A 25,838-nucleotide genomic window follows, 5' to 3' on the forward strand; every position below is an offset into this window, starting at 1 on the left:
TCATCTTTTTTTTAGCATTACCACTCAAAGTTGCTTTTATGCTGTTACATAACCATTCTGTGAACATTCACTTGTTAGCCAGCCCTTTTTCCTTATTGCGAAATATAAATAAACGTGTGTTCCAGCTGTGACCAGCTGTAAGGGGTTGATCAACTTGCAGAGAGGGCGGCTGCAATAACAGAACCCTTCTGCTTACTCTGGCACAGGAAGATGGTTTAGCTTGAAGACCCTTTTGGACACAGATTGCTGATGTTTTCTGACAGTGTCCATGTGGACGATATGTTAAAAGATGGAAGGTGTCACTGAGGAGGAATGCTAGTGGTGGACAGTTGTTGTGGTGATGTGACACTTATGGCACGAGGGTGTTAGGAGGACGCTGTGTTTGTGTGTCTGTGGCATTTCACACTGCAAGTCAGGAATCTTTGACTATATCGCTATCTATTGCTTATTTATCTATCTCTGATGCTCTATTTATCCATCCCTCCCTTTTCCATCCATCTATCCTTCCCTCTTTTTCTTCCTCATCCATCCCTCCATTTTGATCTTCTTCATCCTTTCCTCTATCCAAAGGTGTTCCTGAGAGAAATTTGTCACATGTAAGTCAGGTAAGAAAACATGCAGGTGGTATTGCCAGAAAAAAGTGTTTTGATGATTTATAAATGGCTTGATCTCAGTAGAAAGAGCTTTGTAGATTCCGGTGACCCACATTTCAAAATCCCACAGATACAAACATACACGGCACCTCGTTTGTCACAGAGCATCTGACAGAAACGTGCCAAGAAACCCAAATTACACAAAAGTGCAAAGAGTATGTTCATCGATCTAAACGCATCAGTTCAGCCCTAGGGAGACATTGACCAATCACAGATCAGCCCACAGTCATGAGCTTCAACACCAAACTGAATTCACTTGTAATTTTTTTTAATCTGACCCTGATTTGTACCATGTTAATCAGTTTGTATAGACTGATCTCAAACCTAGTTGTCACATTTATTCAGCACTGATATATAGCAGACGCTCGTCAGTGGGTTGTCCCCCCCTCCGCTGGGAATTCTGGGACTGGAGCACCAGTAGCCCAAGGCTTCAGCAGTCCTGGTTTCCTCTGCCTCGCTCTCCTCCACCCCAGTGTAAAGTAGAACCAGATGAGGTTATTCTGGGCAGCTTAATCCAACCTTTCTGGAATGGAATGACACGGCACTGCAAATATAAGGAGGTTTAGAGACCATTTGACTATATAAGGATAGAGAGTGAACATGTTGTACGCTAAAATTCTTTTGTCATATCGAAAACGCAAGTTTTCGTGGTATGGCATAGAATACAGTTCATTATGTTGGGTTTATGTTGTTCTCTTCCATTTTAAAGAGCTGGATTTGTATATTCCACATAAACCTCTTAGTCGTAAAAATGAACAATTAGTCTGTCATAATTTATACCTCCTCATTTCAGCAGATCAGCAGACAATGTAAGAAACTGCATTTGTTTCTTTGCATTTCATGATATATAAAGCAGGGGCCGGTTGCATAAACTTAAAGTTAGTCATCTAATTTTTTTCATAAAGGCTGGTCATAACTTCGTCTAATTTGCTTTCCTGTAGCTCAGTGGTTAGAGCATGGCACTAACAATGCCAAGGTCATGGGTTCGATTCCAGGGATTGCACATACTCAGATACAAAATGTATAGTATAATGCAATGTAAGTCACTTTGGATAAAAGTGTCTGCCAAATGCATAAATGCAAATGTAATTTGAATCTGAAAAGTAAGACTGATTAGCTCTAAATAATTGCTAGTTGGTCAGACTAGTTCTTAAGCCTGCATCCCAATTCGCCTACTGATACTGTGCCCTAAAAGTATGTACTGTTTTTTTAAAGAAAAAGTACATACTTTTGAGTGTGTAGCAGAAGAGTATGAAAGCTTTGGGACATACATCATAATTGCTTCTTTAACAGACGTTCTGTCGCTTAGTTATGCAACCTGTAACCATTTAAAACTGCACTGTCAATCATCTTGTCACAGTTAAAATCCTCCACAAATTAATTTAAATTCCCACAGTTTCGGAGAGAAATGTAGTCTCAGCCAGTCATGGGTCTTTCATGTGGAGAACTTTTTGCATAATGATGCATTTAAGTTAATGACCAAACGCATCATTGTAAAAGTTAACAATGCTGTTGCAGATGAAATAATAATGTGGATAACATTTAATAAATATCTTTTCGTCAGGTTAGATATTAATTATTAACTCAATCCCCTTATCTTAACCGCTCTGCTTAACCATCGATCTTGCACTTCCTCATGTTTGTAGTTTTTTTAACACTTTTATTCGTATTTATAGTTCTAATAATAATAATAATAATTCCTTACATTTATATAGCACTTTTCTGGGTACTCCGAGTGCTTTACATAGGGAAGGGGGAATCTCCTCAACCACCACCAATGTGCAGCATCCACCTGGATGATGCGATGGCAGCCATATTGCGCCAGAACGCCCTCCATACACCAGCTTATTGGTAGAGAGCAGACAGCGTGATGAAGCCAATCAGTGTATAGGGATGATTAGGAGGCCATGATGGACAGAGGCCAATGGGCAAAGTTGGCCAAGATGTCAGGGTAACACCCCTACTCTTTTCGAAGGACATCCTGGGATTTTTAACGACCACAGAGAGTCAGGACCTCGGTTTAAAGTCTCATCCAAAAGACAGAAGTTCTAAACGAATCCTCGTCTACAACACAATGTGTTATGGGCAATATTAGCCATTCAAGTGTGCACGGATCTGCACTTCGGATTGTAACCGGAAAAAGTAGACCATCGGGGTATCTTCATTTCAGCTACGATTTGGGACACACTAATTCTAATTTCGAATACTATTTAGGACGGATAGTATCTGAATTGGGCCGCAGCAACAGTCTTAACTTGGCGTCCATGTTTATGGAACTGGTCCCAGAGATGTTTCTTAGCTGTACTCTTGCAGCTTCTCATGGTTTCATATTGGAGTATAAATACATTGCATGAGTATTTTCACTTCTTACTTTTCATTTCATTTTACATTCCCCAACAGGCGGTGAAGAAGTTATGAAACTTTGCCTTAAAAGAGATCTTTTTCATGGTCTATGCTTTTTCATTTAACATTAAAAAAGGCAATTTGAAGGCTGAACAAGGACCAAGATTTGGCTGAAGTTCTGAAAGCCTCAAAATCCCCATTTACACCTGGTATTAACATCCACCTCACTCGATATTTTGTGATCCGGTTGTCAGAAACACAAGTGATCATATTGCATAGTAGTCAACTAGAAGCAAAAGTGAGAGTAGTCTCGCCAGTAACTGGAAAACCAGTTAATTCCCTGTGATTTATTTATTTATTTATTTTTTGTGTGTGTTTGTGTGTGTGTTTGGCAGTATTCAGTACTGTATGTTTGTACAGTACACACACATCTGCAAGAGCACTGACTCTTTGGTGGAATGTGCCGTCTCAGTTCTTCTTTGTGTCCAGCTGGTCTTGTGTTGGCAGACACTCTCATGCCAACAAAGAGCCCCATTATTCAGACCTCTGTAGAGCTGAGCGCCAGTTTACTTTAGCCTAAGAAGTTAGTCAAGAAGGCTGATTATGACTTAACATTGATATCTGTATTCTTTGATATGATCACTGAAAGCCAGTCAGGTGTCTCTAATATGACTAATAAATCTTGATTTACAGGTCCGTTTTTCAAGGGGATTTCATAACTAACATGGAAAGTGTTGGTTATTTTAGCATATAAACAGCCTGAACATTCGTTGAAGAAGCTTGAATGCTTATATCTTGAAGTGTCAGAGGCAGTGGTCACAGATGGCAGCACTGATGATGTGATGAGACTATAACTGACAGCTGAGCTTCTTCATCTGAATGGCCGTATCTCAACCCGCCTCATGACACAGTGATAAAGCCTGTCAACTCATCTCACTGTGATTGTCAGTGTGCTTCATCCTGGCCATGACTGCTCATACTGCAGTACACAGACTCTCCTTGACTTCATGAACATTTCAAAGCAAAACCTCCTTTGATTTCTTTCGCCTGTTGCTTGTTTTCGCTTTCTCTTTACAGGAATATTTATTTAGGATATCCATTCCCAGATCTTGAAAGTATTTTAGCTTCAGTTTTGAGCATTCACATTTCCCGTCATTTTCTGTTGTAGTTTGCATCATTCATGCCTGGTTTATTTACATTGTTAAAAAAAGTTTGTCAGGTAACTTAACATTAAATAAAGTGGTTTTATTAAAATCGGGAATATTTATTTAATATGAGTGTATCAACCTGACTACTGTAAATTACACCAACTGAAAAAAAATAGCAAATAATCTGGATGTATTTTTTCCCAATTTTGAAGTATTAAAAAATATTAGTTATAATCTTTTTTTCTGTTAATCATAATATTTTAATTGTAAATATTAAAAAAGGTAAACCAGTAGCCATAAGTATAGATTTATATCATTTGCCTTCATGTTTACTATTATTGAAGGATTTAATAGACTAAATAATTATATATATAAATATATAATACTTCATGGAATGTTGCAATAAGTAAAAAAGTACTATAAAATGTAAGCATAAATAATACATTTAGTAAATGCATAAATATATATCATGCCCTATTTGTTTATTTGTACTGGCTTTTCATAATTCATTTCACAATGTATTATTTCATGATAAATTGATTTACTTTGTCCACTACATTTTACTTCAAGGTACTTTATTTCATATTTTATCTTTCATTTCAAGGAGTGCTTTGCATTCCTTTTTATTTTATATTTTTCAAATGTATACATTTCCAACCTTATTTTTATCTATTACAGCATTCCATGACATATTTAATAATTTCAGTATTTATTTAATCTGTTAAATCCTTCCATAGACTATTGTTGTATTATTGAAATAATAAAAATAATTATTTTAAAATTATTGTAATTATTTTCTATTTGCATCAGCCATATTTGTGCATCCCTTATAACTTTAACTTTAGCTATTTGCTTAAACAACAATATATATTACTTCATAGGTTTGAAGTTTGGTTCTTCTGTGGGTATTTTTAGGGATGTGTTCAGTTTGGAGCTGTGTGTGTGTGTGTGTGTGTGTGTGTGTGTGTGTGTGTGTGTGTGTGTGTGTGTGTGTGTGTGTGTGTGTGTGTGTGTGTGTGTGTGTGTGTGTGTGTTCGTGTGTTCTTGTGTGTGTGTGTTCGTGTGTGTGTGTGTTCGTGCGTGTGTGTGTGTGTGTGTGCGTGCGTGTGTTTGTGCGTGCATGTTATTCTCCTTCAGTGACTCACAGTCAGATGAGTTCAGTCGCTGTTTATCGTGACATGTTGCCTTGCAGTGTTTGTGGTCTGTTTTTAAAGGATGAAAGAGAGGCTATGTGATCTGGGGAAAGCCCTAGTGCATGATGGGATGTTGGAGGACACTGGGCAGGGTCAGTATTAGGTCATCTCATTCCAATTACTTTCAGTCATTGCTGTCTTTCAGGAAGAATAAGAATAGAAAGTAAAATGCTTCATTTGTGCTCCAGTACATCTCATTTCCTGTGATCATCATCAGAGGCTTGTGTCACTCTAAACTTCTCTGTGTAATACTTTTAGGGCAAGTGTGTTAAAAAGTTTTGTGAAAATAAACAACTGTTCACTTCCCCTATTTTAATCACTTCTAATCACTTTTCAGTTCACTGTGAAGAGTGTTGGCCTCTCCATTTGACTGCATTTTTCTCTGATTCACAGTATTTGATTCACATTACTGCTTAATTTACCATGTTATTTTCAATAGCAAATAAAAATGCTTTTAATGTCACTCATTCTATTCAGTCAAGCCCACAGAAAAATAATATAACACTTCTTTTAACACTTTATTTTTTTTTGTTGTAATCTGTGGTTAATTTTTATGGGATGTTTTGTAAAGCTTGTTTGAGCAGCAGTAACCAAGGGAAGTGGATTGTGCTAAATGGTCAATAAATAAAGCCCTTATAATTAATGAGTTAAGTCGGGTGGGGGGCACTCTTTTTCATCCATAACAAGCCAGTTACTTGTCTCCCTACTGAGAGCAAAGCAGTGACAACCAGAATGTGTTTACGTTCCAATGAAAGTTCTGTTTTCTGATATCATCTGATGCAAGTAAGGAAATCACCACTGTTAGATAAGCTTAACTTTAATCTCAATTTAATCTCTCTGTCTCCAGACCACTCCAGCTCCAGCGGCACATTGTCCTTCCAGCCTCTGCGCTCGCAAGGTCCCATCCCCACGGCCCACGTCATGCCATCTCCATCCAGCTCCAAACTCAGCGCACCCTCTGCCCCCACCAGCCCCTGGAGCAGCTGCCAGCTCCCTTCTCCCCTCGACAGCCCCCTGGACATGAAAGACCCCCGGCCAGTGCGCCGCTGGTCTTCCCTCACCCGTCTTACCGGCCAGGAAAAGTCCACCCCTTCCGGGAGACCTTCGTACCGCATGGACCCTCACGGCTCCCTGGATCGAGGTGTGCTCTACGGCTACCGACAGGACCCTCTTTATTCAGATGGCTTCCTCTCTGAGAGCCTGCACAAACTTTCCACCAACTCTGACTTTACCAAGTATGACCTGGGCAGCAGTAACACCCTAGGTAAAACGGACTCGTCTTGTTCCTCTCCTCTCAAGCCCAGCACGTTAGACCTAACCTACAGTGCCTTACCAGAGAGCAAGACCCCCACGATCGGTCTGGCTGGGCCCGGGCAGAGAGGTCCCACACTCAGGCACCAGGCCGTGGGAGGGTCGCCCATCCAGCCAGCCGTACGGACACAGATGTGGCTGAGTGAGCAGATGGAGTACCGGCCAGGCCCGGAGGGATGTGGCTCGTGGCAACAGGAACAGCAGCAGCGAGAGCGACTACGGCAAGAAGCAGAACTCCCACAGGTCAGTTTGCAATGTCTTTGACAGGGAATATGAAGATTGGAAAAATATGCTGGGTCCTCTAGTTGTGTATGTAGTAAAACGGATGCAGAATTGATTTTATGATAGCAATGAAGAAATGTCTTGTAAAAGTAGGTTCATAGCGCCCTCTGCTGGAGACAGTGGTAGAGTGAATTATCCTTCAGTTTACAGCACAAGCCACACAAATATGCTTCATTTATCAGATATTCATTCATTTTTTTGTAAATTCAGCTTCAACTTGTGTTTAAGGGATGTTCCAGATTACATTGACACTGGTGTTATTTTAGTATTATTTATATACTATTATAATATTTAATAATTATTCTGTTTTCAATTTTAATTTTAAGTTGTTTTGTCGTTATAGTTTAGTTTTTAAATATTTCTTTTTAGCTTTAATTTATTATTTAGATTTTTTGTTATTTAAACTTAGACATATTTTATTTCAGTTAGTTGCCAATGCAAAAATGTCTAATTTAATGAAAAAAAAAAAAAAATGGCCAGTAGTTCAGATTTCTACTTGCCCTTCTAACATTGTCAATTAAAAATAATAATAATAATAATAATAATTAAAAAATACATTTAATAGATGGATACATTAATAGATTATTAAATAATTTTAAAAAATAATTTTATAATTTGAATGTATGAATTTATATTAATTTAATATATGCATGTATATAATAATTGTAATAATTTTATAATAAAAAATAAAAATATAAAAATATATAAAATAAAAATGTACATTTAAAATTATTATAATGGGATGACTCAAAATTATTATCTCAAATTATTGTGGTAATGCATCCCTCAGATGCTGTCAGTAGTGTTTAACTTGTATTGAGATTTACTTTCAGATAATGCTTTAAAATTATTGTGAATTTTTCTAATCCTGTATTTTTTCTGTAAACCGTGTCTTATATATCAGAATATAATCAGGTATTTGGAGGGGAGGGGGTGAAAAGTAAGATGGATTCCTGGCGTCAGCCGAAAAGGAAAGTAATTTCAGAGACAGAACAAGGTTATGATTAAAATGATGTGTACTGTTGAATCATACACAATATGACCAGGAACGTGCATTAAGAAAGTAGATAAGGTCAATTTTGTTGTATGTTGATTATGGTCTCATGTGCCGGGTGTCTGTTTTTAGTAAAAACCAAGTGTTTGTTCCAGTTGGATTCTGCAGGACTTGAATATTTGCTGATGTCTTTGACTTTCTCTGCTCGAGGCTCTTAATGTTTTATTCAGCCCAAAGAGACACAAAAACATTTGTTATCAGTGGAACTGTTTTATTTGCATTGTTTACTTCCATTCGGTCTTATTTCTCAACACCTGCACTGCACAGTGTATATCATTACTTCATAAATATATTCACACAGAAATTTTCAAGAACACAGTGATTGTGATTGTATAAATAATTTAAAAAGGTTGCAACTTTGATTATATTATAGGCAAACCAGTGTGCTTTCTCATTAAAACCATGACTATGTCCTTCTATTTATGAAATACATCCAATTAGGATTGCATATCTACTGATTTTATTGCAGGGGGAAAAAAACGCATATGTAATATTTTTAAGAATAGTGTCAGTGGCATGTCATGTGATTTGAGAGCTTGTCTATATATTCATTTGGCCATATACTTAAATCCAAACCTGCTGTTCAAAGAAAAAGAATCTCATTTTGAGGTAAATCCCATTTTTAATCCTAGTTATGTTGTTGTTTTCGTGAGCAGTAAGAGGCAACAACCACTAGAGGGTGCAGTGAGACTGCAAGCAATGATGTGGACCTACTTCCTGTCAGTTTTAAAGCCTCACTATAATTTGAACTAAAATGTAGGAGCATTTTTAGTCCATTTTGATTAGGTGTTTTTCTGTTTTCTTTATTTGAATATGGAGAGGTGGTAATCAGTTTTTATCGTTTACTGTACCCCTCCATTAAGCTCTAGCAAAGCATGTAATGTAGCTTAAAGGTGTTGTATGCAACATTTTTTTAACGCCAGACTCACAAAATGTCCCTCCTGCCTGATTCAATGAAGTGAAATATGTGAGTCTCAAGTGACAGCCAAAAAAAAAAAAAAAGGGAGAGTAAAGGGACTAGCCCACTTTAGTATACTAACCAATCAGAAACATTTTCTGCCTGTCAGTCATGCACAGGTTTGTCTGGTGTTTAGTAGAAATCAGCCTAATTTTAAAATGGTTTTGGAGGTAGAGTGAGTGGGAGTCTTTTATACTGATTATTCTCATTTTGGGCCATTTTCGGGTCACATGAGCTTGACCAGAATGAGCATGAGCAGTAGAGCCACTACAATAAGCATGAAGTTGAGCAGCAGGTTTAGTCCTCGGTTATTGGTCAGATCCATGCTGATGGGTGGGAGATTTCCAGGGTTGTTGGGGTTCAGCCGTGGTGCCGTGTAGCACAAGCGTATTCGACCCCAGGTGGAAGTTCTTCTCGTTTGCCAGTGAAAAGGAGGACGAGCAGGTTACATCGCGCCGCCGGTCTCTCACATGCCGTGGAAAGAGCTAAACATGATTGACAGACTGACATGAGCTGACAAGACACAGTCATATAAACAGATTTTTTTAAAGACAATAACTGGTTCTCTTATGTAATGGGTCTTATTGAAATGAACTTTCTGACTTTGTGATCATTAAAATACTGAATTAGTACAGTGGAAGTATCAGTCAAAAACAGAAGCAGCACACTTTTTATTGCACACGCGTGATCATATCATTTTTTTTTATTGAGCAAGTGTTTTTCAGTTTGGCATGGTGTGTAATGGAAGACGTGACTCAGATGACATCTCTCAGGCCTGCAGGTGACATGCAGTGATGGGATAGTGACAGAGACATGGAGAGACACTTGCATGCAGCATAAGTTCAAAGTGAAGACTGGTCAGTTTTTCAATTCGCCCCAGAATGGAGCTCCAGTCCTGTTTTAGTTGGATGCTACTTCCCTAATGAATTGTGCTGTTATATATACTGTACGCTACCATTGAAAAGTTTGGGGTCTGTAAGATTTTGTTTAATATTTTTGAAGGAAGTCTTTTATTTGAACAAAAATACAGAAAAAAACCAGCAATATTGTGAAATAGTATTACAATTTAAACTATTTGAATATATTGTAAAATGTGATTTATTCCTGTGATGTCAAAGCTGAATTTTCAGCATCATTACTCCAGTCTTCAGTGTCACATGATCATTCAGAAATCATTCTAATATGCTGATTTGCTGCTCAAGATCAGTGTAAAAGATGTTGAAAACAGTTTTGCTGCTTAATATTTTAAGGTTTTTTGATGAAAAGAAAGTTTAAAAGAGCAGCATTTATTTAAAATAGAATTTTTGGTAGCATTTTAAATGACTTTACTGTCATTTTTGCTCAATCTAATGCCTCTTTGATGAATAAAACATTTAATACTGACCCCAAACTTTTGAAAGGTAATATTACTGTTTTTTTAACAGTATTTTTGGTATTAAATGAAGATGGAGATACTTTTTGTAAAAAAATAAAATAAAATGGCACAACGCATTATGAAAATGATACATGTGATGCTGCCTTAGTATTTGGCCCGAAAGGGAATTAAATAATATAATTAAATTGTGTCAGACATCATCACATGTATATTGGAATTTTACCAGCCGACTCTCTAGTTATTGATGTCGGCAACATCCACTGAAAAACTACTAATTTATATCAGTATTGCCGTTCTCATCACTATTTACAAACAAATTGTTTAGACAAAAATCATGCAATGTACAACCCAACTACTCAATAAACCTACTCTATAAAATAATAAATAGCCCCGCCCATCGTCAGCCTCCACCCCTCAATGCGATTGGCCCCCTAAGTACAGTTTTTCACCCTCATTGGCTACAGGGAAAACTGTGGCCCCTCCCGCTCACATTAGCAAGACAATGATGTAGATGAGCAGCAGGCAGATGAGGATGAGGCAGAAGTTGACGAAGAGCTCCTGCATGTTTTGCTTGGCCTGCTGGGGAACCTCCATGGTGGACGCCCGCCGAATGGCCGCCCGTGTGATGTGCTGCACCTTCTCCATTACGAAGCGGGGTGGGTGGGATTAGTGCAGAGAGAGGGGAGAGATGTGGAGGATAGAGGAAGGAAGGACGGCAGTACCGCAAGGTGGAGTGGAGAGCCGTGTGGGGAGAAAGGAGTGATGGTTGATGTGATGATGGAGGAGGTGATCCGGTTGCCAGTGGACACAAGGCTGAAGGGAGGGAGCAGACAGATGAAAGAGTGAATGTGCATGCAGAATTCTCATGTGACGTGCAGGTCTGGTAGATGTTTCAGAAGAATTTGAGACTGTGTTCTTAAAGTGATAGTTCATCCAAAAATGAAAGTTATACTATCATTTACTCCCCCTGAGTTTGTTCCAAACCTGTATGATTCTGCAGAATATAACAACAACAATAACACTGGACCCCATTTACTTTCATTGTATGGACATAAATGTACAAAATATATTTTGTGTTCTGCAGAAACACTTATTTTGGGTGAACTATCCCTTTAAAGGTCTTTTGATTTGCATTTGGGCTTCAATGAGAATGTAATGGGCCACTTTGACTTTCAGATAAGTGTTGCAGAAGAGTGATTTTATGAGATTTTAGCAAGAAAGTTTTATACAGTGTAAACGTACAGTATTTAAACTTGGAACAGAAAAATGTTGATTGCTTTAATACACTGCAGAAAGAAAGAGAACTCGAGCAACGGGTTAATGAAACTTTACCGTCTTGGGATGAATTTAGTTGAACTAAGGTACTGTGTCTAATTAAATTCAAGCATTAAAGCATTAAATTCAAGATCTCTTCATGAAGTTAGACTATTTAAAGTATTTCTTGTTGCATTGTTGTGAGACAAAATCATTATATACTCTACCTTTCAAAGGTTTGATGTTGGTAATATTAATAAAATGTATATGTTTTTTGCTCACCAGGGCTGCATTTATTTGATAAACACAGTAAAAACAGCAATACTGAAAAAAATAACAATTTAAAATAACTGTTTTCTATTTAAATAAATTTAAAAGTGTAATTTATTACAGTCCTCAGTGCAGAAATCATTCTAACATGCTGATTTACTGCTCAAGAAACATTATCATTGCTGCTTAATATTTTTGTGGAGACTGTCATAATTTTTTTTAGGCTTGATGGAAAGTTCAACATTGAAAGTAGAAAGCTCTAAGGAACAGTGTTTATTTTTTTGAAACATTATGACAGTCTTTGCTGTATATTTTGATGCGACTGATTTCAACTCGATGCTTCCTTTCTGAATAACATAATTTATTTTATTAATTCAAAAATAAATGTACATAATGTGAATTGTCGGTACTCATCAGCTGTGCTTTGAAAGGTCAGTGGACGTTGAAAGGTCACCGACTCTTTATAGTGTTCAATGCATTTGGCAACTGATGCAAGTCAAATGAAATGGCTTTCTCAAACAGAACATTTCAGATTCATTTTCAGATGTGTCACCTAAAAGGAAGATGCTTGACAGGTTTCTAAAATTAAAACCCCAGGGGTCTTGGTTCCTCTAGATTCTTTGTTCAGAGTGGATTTTGCAGTCTTACTCTTGCATTTCCCCCAAAAGATGTACTTGTACAAAGCCTTGGTCTATTATACATCAAGTGCAATGTCATTAACTTTATTATTATTGAATACTTGCAAGATGAGACTTCAGCAGCACATATTGTGTCTTTATATAACTGTCTTTGCGGTGTAGGAGTGAGCTTATTTCTTTTCATTATCCCATCTTGGCTCTGAGTAAATAAAAAGAGGTGGCTTCAGAAAGACGTTTTATATTGGTGATTTTACATGTGTACAAAACAGCCTAAATCAGGATTTAGCACTTCGCCTCCGGAAAGATTAGATGAAACCCTGTTTTCGCCAAAAGATAAAGTGGCCTTGATTATAAATCTTTGCGTATTAGCGGAGCTCTCGTCTTAGACAAGCTTATCTCTCTCTTTCAGACTGCTGCTCATTCCTGTCTCTTCAAATCTGTAGGGTGTTCTGTCTTACAGATGCTTTCAGCAGCATCGTCTCTTGAGTAACATCACGGACACGGAAGCACCTGTGGCCTGTGTTTTCATTGGCCGCTGCGTTGCGTTATCTGCTGCAATAAGGTTATTCTTAGGAATGACCTTTGGTGGTCACAATATTCCATTGAAATCATGGCTGGGACTTAGCCAGAATCCATCAGGAGCTTATTTTACCACGTAGAACTTATCACCAAGAGGGTAATGAAGGCCTGGGATGATGATGATGTTGTTGTTGTTGGATATGTAGGCTATGACTACTTTAGACTAATGGGAATCAGTTATATGGAAGATGGTGTTTTTGGAAATGTAAGATTTGGTTGTTTTCATACTGAGCAGTCTAGTCTTACTTGATAGAAACCAGTTCCTTTGCAACAACTTGTAAAGACATCAAACAGGCCTTGAGTATAGCGTGAATGTTCAACATGTAACTGCATTTCCACAATTTATGTTGTTTAAGATGGTTTTGAAGGCTTCTGCGGAGGCTCCCTGTCAGGAAACGATGTTCTTCTCATCTTACTCTGTTCCACTTTATATTAGGGATAGGCCAGTGGTTAGTTATTTAAATAGTTGTCCAACAACCAACTATTTTTCTACAGAGGTTGACAAGTTTTAGATTTTATCTTATTTGCTTTTTCTTTTAATATTTTTAGCAGCTGCTTCAAGTAGCATGCTTTTAGCAATACTTTAGCTGTTTAATTTAGCTAATTTGTGCTGTTCTGAACATCTTACACCGTGAGCATTGGGTTTTTAAGTTTATTTAAGTTTAATGTCAAATTAAAAATTGTATTTCAGCACAAAAATCTAAACATTTAGACATCTCATGTAAATGCCCCCTAAGGAATGCATCTAGTGAAGCCAAAGCCGGCCTAATTAAACACTTTCAACTGTACCAGGAAATATAAGGGAATTTTTAAAGTTTGAGTATCAAGACTTGAAAGAAAAATGGATAGAATTGATGGATAGAAATCCTAAAAGGTCATGGAAATAAGTTATGGCAATTTATATTGTCTTTTTCCCCCCCTTAGTTCTTAAGCATTTATTTGACTAGAAACTACTTTGCAACTTTTTTAGTGATATCTATATCACTATATCACTTTTTTAGTGATGTCTATATAAAATCATTTTTAAAAATCCTTAATTTAATAAATGACTGAAAAATGAATGGAAAAATAATAAATTATGGCAATTTGTTGGTCAAAGTTTGGGATCCCTGTATACAGAGCTTCTTTAAGAAGCTTCTTTTAGGTTTGTTCACACAACCTACCAACAAGACAATATTTAAAAGTCATCTTGCACATCCCTACTTAGTTGGCCATTTTTGTTGAGTACACTTAAAAATGTTAGGAAAATAGTAGTTTGAAGCGGTGATAATTTGAGGGTTTTGTTTGTGTATTTTACTTGCACTTTATCTAATGTGATGCAAATAAAACAAGGCTTTGTGGGATAGAAGTATAAGTCTAAAGATGTTGGGTCAAATTTCTTTTTTCACCTATTGAACCAACAAAACCTATTCCTCACCGATTGTTTTCATGGTGTGCTTTGCATCCAGCTGCAGTGTCACTGTATAAAGAGGTTAAGTAGATGAGTGACTGACAGTGAGGCCTGGAGTTGAGCAGTCCATTCAGGCGCCTAACGGAGGGCGCACATGATGTGAAGGAGATAAACATGCTGGCGGTGACGACGGGCTTTGGAGAGATGTTTGTCAGCACCACAGGACACCAACATTCCATCGCCCTAGTTAGCTAGTCAGGAGTCATGTCCCCCATCACCACTGGGAATGATAAGATCATTAACAATCTCCTTAGGAGGGTATCGAGCAGGTCATATGCTTAAGATACCCTTCCTCATATGGTTATTCAGAGCAGATTTGAATCAACTCTCTCAAGCCATCTTTTGGCAAAAAACACCAGCTCATCGGCATTAAAATGCACAGACACTGCCAAGAAAGTTGTGAAAAACAGAAAACAAGTGGAGCAAAAATAAGATAGAATCTCACCAAAAAAGGAGATCTTCTGAAAAGCTGGCCCAGAGATTTCCCAAGCCTGTGCATGTTTATGTGCATATTTTTTACCCTTTGCTGGCAACTTCCCTGTACAAATAAGTCCACTTGAGGCCGAGCGAGTGCACTCAGTTGGCCTCAGTGCTGAACTTTCCATGATGGCATTGCAGAGCAATGCATTGGGGTTTTTTGTGGCTTGGTGATGCCTCTGAGGGCATAACAGGTAGGACAGTGCCTGTTGAACTGGCTTTAGGGCAGACATTTTTGGCCATGCACACTAGGACTGTGCTTACACAGTCATAAATAAATATTTAATATTTCTTTTTGTCACTTTATTACTTTAAAACTTTAGATATATCTGATATAGTATTTATATAATTTTATACAGTTTAATTAATGAACATGCAGGTGTTCTAACTAAAGTGAAAAATCTGAAACCATTGTTTTTATAAAAGCAGTGCTGGACAAAAGTGAAGCAAATGATACCGCAGAATTATTCTCTCACATTCTCTCCTATAGTTATGATATTGTGATGCATTGTTTGAATTATCACATATGAACTGCACAATATATATCGGTCATAGATGTTAAAGTCACAATATCTTTCCAATATTGCTAATCACAAAATATGTATATATAATTTTGGTGTTATTTATAAAAGATAGCAGTTTTATAGATTATAATTTTTTACATATTTCATATAAATTCTATATAGTTATAAAATGAATTATATAATAAAGTATATATATACACTTCACAATATGGTTCAGTTTGTTAAATAGTTAACATGAACTAACAATGAAAATACTTCCAAAGCATTTATTAATGTAAGTTAATGTTAATTTCAATATTTACTAATACATTATAAATACACATAAATACTGTAGAAAATGTATTGTTTGTTGTTAGTTAATGTTAGTTAATGCATTAACTTAAATGAAATGGGACCTTATTGTAAAGTGTTACCAAGACATGTATATAATGTTTGGTGATATAAATCAAAATCAAATGTGTGTGTGTGTGTCTCATAATTTAAATGAAATTATAGAATAAATGTTATGAAATATACTGTAATTATGAAGGTGAACATGTGTTTGTGGCATAATAAACCGATGCTACAAATACATACAGGGTTTCTGCGGCTCTTAAAATGTCTAAATTCACCCTTACACATATTCAGGTCTTAAATCAGAGCAGAAAGTCTTAAATTCATAAAGTCATGGTATTAAATGTTGCATGCATTGCAAGAAAAAAATTGTTTTCCAATACAAAAATCTAAACAAGTTTAAATCAAGATGCAAATGTAAAACGAAGTCTTGAAAAACTGAACAAAATACTTAATGCTAAAACATTATACTTAAAACAAGAACAGATAACTGTCAATGAGATATGAAAACTTCACTTTGATTTTTCTGAGCCCATTGGTAGATATTTGTTCCTAATCATAAGCTCACTTCATTGTGATCAATTTCAAAGAAAATAAGACTTCATATTTTATGTCATTTTGCGTCTCAAGTAAATTTCTCTTAATTTAAGAATCTTTAAACAACTGCACTGGAAAACGAGACAAAAATACTGAGGAAGAACAGATCAGAAGGTACAGTAAAAGTAATTTCCATGTACTAGTGGTTGGGAGCAGAGGTATTCAAGCTACTTTTTTGTGAAATGAATTAAAAAGTAAGGTTTATTTGTTGGAAGTTGTATTCTGCCTAGACATTTACAGTACTTTTAGATAACATATTGACGTATTGTGTTTATCCCTTACATTTTCTTTACTTGGTCTTAAAAAGGTCTTTAAAAAGTCTTTAATCTACCTTGATAAAACCATAATGCAGAAACCATAATGTACATAAATCTAAATATAAATTTGCCTCAGGCCTCTGCAAAGGCAACACTAATGGTTGTGTGCAACCTGTGGTGTGGTTCCTGATTTAACAGTCTTCTGTATGCAGTTAACCTTTCCTACTCTGCAGGGCCGCAGTGAATGCAGCAGGCTCATTTGTGCTGAAATGAAGGGTTGTCAGATCTCCCTGTGGAGTGCAGATCTGGGGTGTTTTGTGTAGGTCAGAGTCAGCCTAGGTCACGTCTCCCCAATTTGTGTTCAGAGAAGAATGTGTCAGGCTCGCTGTTTATCGTGATCGCACAGAGCAACTCTTACAAAGACCAGCGGACAGACCCAAACATCAAAACTCTTGATTAATCTCCGACTCTATACATTCTGAAGCATCATCCACTGCTGTGTGAGAATATAAAACACAATGGTAACTGATGACTAACCCTCCAATTATTTATCACCAAAATGTTTTGGATATTTTCTGTTATCTTTCTTATGGAAATGCTCTGTTCAGTCTCGAAAAGACCTGTCTATAGGGATTTGCAAAACTTAGCCTTCAAATCAATCTTAAGAAAGACCTGTGAATTTAGGCTGGTTTCGGATTCGCTTGACCCAAATCAGATGGGTTTCTCTTTTTTCTGCAATGTAACAAAACTTGGAGGCAATTTTAAAAGTCAAACTGCGATGTATATGATGAAACAGCGTTAGACACAATAGCCAAATGTGATAATAGTCAAAGATAAAATGCAGATAAACTGATCTTGGACGGTTAGACGACCATTGTGGTCCATCCTTAAACTGATATACAATGTATACAAGAAAATGTTACCTACCTAAATCTGTAGATGAACAGGTTCAATCCTGTTGCTCTGGTTTTCTTTTGGAGGAAAGGAGGGTCTGTGGCAGCAATGTGGAGTTCGAAAGTTTATGGCAGAAAAAGTGAAGGGGTGGAGTATAAGAGGAGAGAGGAAAGTTAAAGATGCGTAGGAGGGGTCTGAACTCTCATTCTTTCTCACAATTTTTTTTTTTTTTTTTTTTTTTGGAAGCAGATTTGCAAGCTGTTATCCTCACAAAAACAGCACTGTCACTGTGACAGTCACAGTTGAAAGAACATTATCTTCTTTATTTTATTACTTTTTTTCAGATTGTCGCCAATATGTATTTAAAGCAAATTTATCCATGTATAAAATAAATAATTTATTTAATTTATATATATTTATTAGTTGATAGAGTAGTAGTAGTATTTTATTATTATTATTTTGCTGGTGAAATTTTACATTGCAGGCAAAATGAACTTAAAGCAAATTCATCCAGGTCTAAAATAATAGATAATTTATTTAATTAAATATACCTGGATAAATTTGAATGGACTTATAGAAGGGTTAGTTCAGCCAAAAATGAAAATTCTGTCATCATTTACTCACCCTCATGACTTTCGTTCATTCGAAAAACAAATGAAGATATTTTAATGAATATATTTATTTCTGTCCTTCCATTGACAGTCCATGCAAATTCAACTTTGATGCTTCAAAAAGTTCATAAAAGCTTAAATTCAATCTGTTCATCATATAAAGCAATTGAGGCTATTCGGAAAATTTGGACTAAACCGCTTGATTCAGATTAGTTTTACCATCTCTTTATGAACTTTTTGAATTGACAAAGTTGTAGTTGCATGGACTGTCAATGGGCGGACAGAAATCTCTCAGATTTCATTTAAAATATCTTAATTTGCATTTCAAAGATTAACAAAAGTTTTACGGGTTTGGAACGACATGAGGGTGAGTAATTTTTTTTTTTTTTTTTTTTTTTTCATTTTTGAGTGAACTAACTTTCACTTGTAAAAAAGTTTTTAGTATTAAAAAAGCTTATTGCTTTTCTCATGTGCATCTCTAACACTGGTAGCTGTATATAATGGGCCTTGCCTAAATTTATTATCAAATGACAAAAATTGTGCACGTCGATGTCGAAGGTGTCGACATACTATATTTTATTCCTATGGCATGTGCTTATTAGGTTCACACAGTTCCCCGGTTATAAATAATATGTCATTTAATTGCCCGTAATTGTGCCTAATATATAATTTTTCTTCATTTGTATGTGTTCTCTACACTGAACTGTTCAGCCCTGGTGGAATTTACTGTAACCATATCCAGTCGGTGGATTAATACAGATATTCTCTTGATGTAGTGGCCAGAACAGCATGTGCTCTAAATGACTGATTTTATAGAGAACATTGTCTGAGAGACATATCCTAATAGACTATAAACATCTTCAACCTATGGTTTAAGAGCATCCACAGGGGGCACTGGGAACTTTCTTGCTTATTTTTGCTTTTTCCCTCCATTGTTTGAGTGCTATTTTGAGATAAAAACATCCCAAAGTTCTCTTCCTTATAAGGAGCTCTGTTCACTAGAGACAGGGAAGCTTTAAGAGTTTGAAGAGGACACGAGGAATGGAAAAGTAATCATGATGGCATCCAATTTCAGTGTAGTCTTCAGCCAATGCGAACTGTTTTTTGGCGAGGTCTGGATGAACACCACTTGACCAAAACAGTAAAATGTCAATGTCTAAGAAGTTGGTCAGATGCACACTAGATTCACTAGTTTGAAGGTCGTGCTGTTTGAAAATGATAATGTATAGTGTTTCCATGGACAACTAGGTTCATCAGAAAAACTTTTTCAGAAATTTCTTGTAAAACTTATAATTTACAACTGCGAAAACTATTTATATTTTTGATTTATATCACTTGTTTTTTTTTTCTCATCTCCTTCAGAGCATCTCAGTTCTTTTTGAATGTGCATTAGTTTGCGTATTAGTTGTTCTCACTACCATAATCCCAATGCAACAGGACATCGAGTGTGCTGTTTGGCTCGGTATACATGCTGTTCTCATTAAAATGGAGGAGGTCAGTCCTCTCTGGTGACCTTGCTCACTGTACCTTTTTAACAGAGTGTTTATGGCTTGTAAATGCCTGGTTGCCATGCGCATGCATACACATTGTCCATTTGCCTGTGCCATGCCCTCTGGCCAGTGCTGGAAAGTTTGCTTGTTAGGTGCAATACAACCATGTCTCAACTCATTGTTCAGCTTAGCACACACGCTCCCTGGATCCAACAGCTGTCACCAGGACACACAAAACAGAGGTGCCTTTGGGCTATGACAAAGTGTGTGTGTGTATACAGTGACCCCAAAAGGTATTTGGACACTCAAGCGACACTTAAAATGTCTGAATGTCATTGCATTACACACAAGTAGCATCTGTAAACAAATGCTGCATGAGCTTTTCTCAGAACTAACTTTTTAAATGGCCATTTAATTGCACATGCTTTTAACTAACTGGTGCAACAGCGATTTTAAGTGGAGTCATTTCTCCTCAAGTTCACACAGTTGTTGACGTGTCCAAGTATGTTTTGTTTTTATTTTGATTTGATCATATATCATATATCGGTTGTTTTATCATTAGAAACTTTAAAAAATCTTTTTTTTTTTTTTTTGAAAGTGTCCTTGTGCCGTCTTTCTGTCAAATAGATATCACTTGGTTTGAATTTTTGTTGCTAAATCTTATGTATAGATTTTAAGTGTAGCCTAAGTGTCCAAATACTTTTTGTCTTAATTTTGAACACCTAAAAAAATCTTATTTTTGTGAAAAATTTGCTTAAAAAGTGTTTGGAATAAATATCAGGTTAATATTTTGTTGCCAAATCTACTGCAAAGATTTGGCAACAAAATATTAAACTGATATTTATTCCAAACATGACATTTTAAGTGTTGCTTAAGTGTCCAAATACTTTTTTTCCCCGTCTGTGATTACATGAAGAAACAGATGAAACTGAGACAAACTAATTCCAAGAGAACTGTGGCCGTGTCTTTAAGATGCTTGAAGAAACTGACCTGCAAAGATACAGTACTGTGAAGAGTTTTAGGCACTTGTGTAAAAATGCTGTAAAGTGAGGATGTTTTTAAAAAATACTGTTATAAATAGATTTTATCAATTAACTTATATTAACTAAATCAAAACAATATTTTGTGTGACCACCCTCTGCATTTAGAACAGCTCTTGTCCAGGTACACTTGGGCATCATTTTTCAGGTAGCTTTGGAGGCAGGTTTCTTAAAATCTCTTGGAGAAACGGCCACAGTTCTTCTGGATTTGGTTTGTCTCAGTTTCATATGTTTCTTCATGTAATCAGAGATGGATTTGATGATGGTGAGCTCTGATCTCCACGTGGAGCACCGGCTGTTATCAGTCTTATTGTGTATTCAAAAATCTCACTGGATTATTACAATTAATGGCAAAATTAATGTTTGGAAATGTGAACTGATATTTCCTATTGACACACTACAGCAAAAGATATAAATAACTGGCTTAACTTTTTTGGGGGGTGAAAATACTGACGTGCCTAAGACTTTTGCACAGTACTAATATATATATATATATATATATATATATATATAAATATAAAATTTGCTTAAAAAGTGTGCTTGTTATCTTTTTTCCAAATATAATTTGTATTGATATTTTGTTGCCAAATCAAATCCAATGGCATTCATTAGGACTGCACGATTAATCCCATGAGATTGTCATGCGTGTCTCATCAGTAAAGCCGGTTCTGTGATTAGCGGTAAATGTCCATCACCTGCTTTCAAATGGAGCGGCACTTAATATACAGAGCCGTAGTTCGCAGACAAGCTACGCAATATCGCGTTCATAATCGCAGATGAATCGCCTTCGATTATGAACTCGATATTGCGTAGCTTGTCCGTGAACTACGGCTCTGTATATTAAGTGCCGTTCCATTTGAAAGCATTCATACATTAAGTGTGTAGCTTAAATGTCCGAATAATCAGCAGAACTGGCAGTTTTTCATTTTGTACTACTCATACATTTTAATTGTTCTTAAATTGAACTCATGTAACCCTAATGGAAACATTTTTATTAGCTATAACAATCTAATCCAGAAAATGCTAACTTGCTAATTTGCTAATGTGTTAACAATAGAATGATATAGCATTATAGCACTTGCTGAATGAGTACAGCAATATAGACCATTTAATAGTTGCTCTCAAACCAAGCGTATTCCCCACTTGTCACCATGATGGTAACTCTCCAAAAACCCACATTAACAGAAACTCTTCTAAATTAGCATAACAAAACATTAATCACTACTAAATCTCCCACTTAACATTAATCTTGCACACAAAGAAATATTATATAACACTTAACTTTAGCATTTACTCTCCCTTTTGAGTGCCATGGGCAAAGCATGCTGGGAAATAGAAATCCCAGCCCAGTTTCAGTTAAGTTAGTCTAAACTAAAATGAATCATTAAACTCAAGTTAATTCAACTCAAAACGAGGAAACTGTTTCAGTTATATTAGTTCTGTGAACTTGAAAGAAAAAGAAAGTGCTAAAGTTCATTTGACTGAACTTATTTGTTTAATTTAAGTTTGTCCTACTCAAACCAATTAATTATTTTGAGTGTTAGGGTTTAAAGTGTGCAATAATTATTCTGGATCTAGAATAGCTCAAAGCAAACACTTTAAGATATCACCTATACCTGTGCTTAACAACGAAAGGTGATTCTTATATAACACTCTGCTAAACTCACCGCTGCATCGCAAATGGCCACAGCATTGCCTTTATTGCCAATTCTGAGTATCACCACCTCAAAAGGAGCCAGCGTGTCTCCCCTCTGTTGCCCCAGCATGCCAAGAGGTTGATGGACTACTGTCTGGAGGGCCTTCGAGAGAGAGCGCAGTGGCAGGGTGTGATAGAGTTCAGGGAATTGCCACCAGATTAACTGTGCAATGTGGCAGAGTGAAACTGTTCAAGTGCTGTAGCCGAAAGCCATCAGACCTTTCCTGTGCTCTTTGGTATGTTTGAGAGAGTGGATTTGGCTTTTAGTCTGTTCACCAAGAGCATCAGTCCTCTGCGAAAGAATCGCTCTTTCTAATGGCTACCAGGCTAAGTCACATTTTTAAAGAGTGCTTTAAATGTTTTGATTTTAAAGGCCTTATTAAATCAATTTTCTAGCTTTTTGTCCATGTCTGCTAGCTTTGAGTTCATCTATATGCTACTGCTAAAAATGGACACTTAACTTACAAACAATTTTTTTTTTTTTATTAGGAAGACACAATATTTTGGTACCATATTGGTTATCAGCCAATAGTATTTATTTGTTTGTTTGTTTGTTTAACAGTATCAATATCAGCCAATATTGCTATCTACTAATGCTTACTTAAGTCATCAATTATGTCATCAATGTTTTATATGTCCTAAAATGACCTCAAACTATTGGTTTTGTTTTTTGTATTTCTTTTTATTTAATATTTTATTATGCTATTTTTATAACATATTTACATAATAAATAATATAATTTTATGTTTTTTTTTTACACAAACTAGTATAGAATTGTATTTAGAATTTGCAAATAATTAGAATTAGAATAAGAAATATAAAGATAGATTCCAGTATCTACCATAACATCAACAATTATTGACTAATCTGTATTGAAGTTTCAGTATATGCATTTCTAAAATGTATGTCTTTCTCTTCCTGGGAAACTGACCAAATATATATTCCCTTCCGTTCCTGGAAATAGGAAATTCATCACAATTTTTTCATAGAGTTAATGTTTAGTAGTTAATAACAGAAATATGCAGAGGAGGTTTCTCCAATGTCAAATGAAGACCTATTCAAAGTTGCTGACTTGAGGGGAACGAGACCCTAAGGGGGTTTAATTAAAGATACAGCATTTTGCATTTTCTGGCCTTCATCTACTCTAATAAATGAGGTTCCTTCCTCAAGCAGCTGTTCCCATCTCAGACTGTTTAAACGACTGTGTGGAGGGAAACGAACACAAAACTGCTGTCAGGAGCTTTGAGGAGCAGGTGGAGGAGCAAGTTTAGACAAACTCATGACTCATGAAGCTTTTAGTTTATATAATGGCATAAAATTAAGTAAACACAGATTTTATTCCCACTAGATGCCCACTTTCCAAGAGGACAGGCATTCTTTGGGCTGATGAATGTTTTGTATTTTGTTTAGTTATTGGTAAGTAACATTTAGCATAAAAACATAAATGCCATAAATCAGTGCAGACCTATAACAGCTCTCATTTATGACAGATTTACAGGCCTAGGGTCAGCATAGTTCTAATGTAAGTCCTGGTCTTGATAGGAATGGCATGGTACTTCTGGCATGTGGTAACAACACCACCCGAAGAGACAAGCTGGTGGGGAATGACAGCTATGTCCTGGCCTACATGCTCTCCACCCTTAAAGCCTGGTGGCCATGGAGAGACATCACAGGGCTGCTGGCTTTCCTGTGGTTGAATGGTTGGGCTACTTCAGCCTGTCACAGGAAGCCAATTTATACTATTAAACTTCGATTAAAATGTAATATAATATTAATAATTATTATTATTATTATTATTTTTTTACATTTATTTTATTGCTTTTTATTTTTTTCACAGAACAAAGACAACAACAACAAAACCCTATAACAAAACAAACAGAACATTTGAGGGACAGATGCATACAAAGACAAATTATCTTTATAGACAGGTAATGCTTAACCTGGATACAAATTTGTAAATGTTGTAGAGTCACTTAATCCTATTAAAATATATAAAAATAAAATATTTTGTACACAATAAATTGTATTTATTGTGTACACAATATGTAAATTCTGTCCCCAAATTTGATCAAATACCTCAGGTTTATCATTGTTAATGTATCTTAATCTCTCCAATGCAAGCATGTTTACAAGATCTCTACCCCACATTTCAAACTTAGGCACAGAATCAGTTTTCCACATTCGTAAAATCAGCCTCTTAGCAGTTACCATACCAAATAAAACAGCTTGTCTTTCATGTATATCAGACATTTCTAGATTACTAGATATCCCAAGAATAGCTAAAAGTGGACATGGTTCGAGAATGCTTTAGAAAAGCAATATTTTACTTACTTTACTCCCAATATTCCTGTAATTTAGGGCACAACCATAGTGTGCGAGTCAAAGAACCCTCTGCTACTTTACATCTATTGCAGAATGGAGAAACCTCTGGAAAAATACTGTGCAGTTTCACCTTAGAAAAATATATTCCTTGCAAGGTTTTAAACTGAATTAAATTATGCCTTACATTAATTGAACAAGTATGTATATTCTCAAGGCCTTCTTCCAAACTATCTGGATCAATCTTAAGACCTAATTCTATCTCCCAGGCCTGTTTGACTGTAGTTCTATCTACAGTTTCTTGTTTTAACAGAATACTGTAGAAATGTGACATTACTCTCCGGTGCAAAGGATTGAACTTATTAATAATGTCTAAGAAAATGTTATAACCCTCAGATATTACCCCGTTAGCTTTCATATTAGTTAATTCCAAAAAAATAACATTTTACCATTTACTCAACCTCATAATGTTCTAAAAGAAGAACACAAAATAAGATATTTTAATTATGCATTGGTCGCTTTTTTCCGTGCAGGTATGATGAATAAGATTGAGGCTTCTAAGCTTAAAAAAGTATAAAAAAAATATAGTGCTTTGCACACCCGAATCGATCATACACTCTAAAAACAACCCAAGTTTGGTTGAAAATTACTGTTGTTTAAAAATTACTATATTGCTTGCTTAAAATGAACCTAAAATATGTTGGAAATTAACATTCATTAATATTTTTAATAAATGAGCATTTATTGATAAGTTTAATGAATGATAATTAAACAATAAACATTTATTAAATTGCTTCTTAATATATGTTCACCTTTTAATTATTATTGCTGCCTCCAGTAATTATGTGTCTGATTTTTTTTTTTTTTTTAATCAATAGTTGAGTTAAATAAACAACAAACATTTAACCCAAGTGCTGAGTTTGTCCATTTTCAACCCAACTTGGGTGGTTTTTAACCCAGTATTTTTTAGAGTGTAGATATTTTGGATAAAATACCTGAGTCATATAAGCTCTTTTACTATACTTTTTATGATTCTTTTGCACCCTTTTTTAATGCAGAAAGAGACAAAAAGTCATTCTGGTTTACAGTTTT

General features: G+C 35.9%; 2 protein-coding genes across 2 annotated transcripts in view; one reads left to right on the top strand and one right to left on the bottom strand.

Moving 5' to 3' along the window:
• cep85l (centrosomal protein 85, like) overlaps positions 1 to 25,838 on the top strand; it is a 64,807-nt gene that overhangs the window by 21,526 nt on the left and 17,443 nt on the right. Inside the window, 1 exon segment of the mRNA XM_067384302.1 lies at positions 6,185 to 6,891. Within this exon segment, the coding sequence (XP_067240403.1) occupies positions 6,185 to 6,891 (707 nt within the window).
• pln1 (phospholamban 1) lies at positions 8,150 to 17,756 on the bottom strand. Its single transcript, XM_067384303.1, has 3 exons — positions 17,624 to 17,756; positions 10,808 to 11,130; positions 8,150 to 9,427 (listed from the first exon to the last, which is right to left on the bottom strand). The coding sequence occupies exons 2-3, from the start codon at positions 10,960 to 10,962 to the stop codon at positions 9,409 to 9,411; spliced, it is 174 nt and encodes a 57-aa protein (XP_067240404.1). The 5' UTR covers positions 10,963 to 11,130; positions 17,624 to 17,756; the 3' UTR covers positions 8,150 to 9,408.

This window comes from Chanodichthys erythropterus, chromosome 4 (genome assembly GCF_024489055.1).
Source record: "Chanodichthys erythropterus isolate Z2021 chromosome 4, ASM2448905v1, whole genome shotgun sequence".
In the NCBI taxonomy this organism is placed as follows: domain Eukaryota; kingdom Metazoa; phylum Chordata; class Actinopteri; order Cypriniformes; family Xenocyprididae; genus Chanodichthys; species Chanodichthys erythropterus.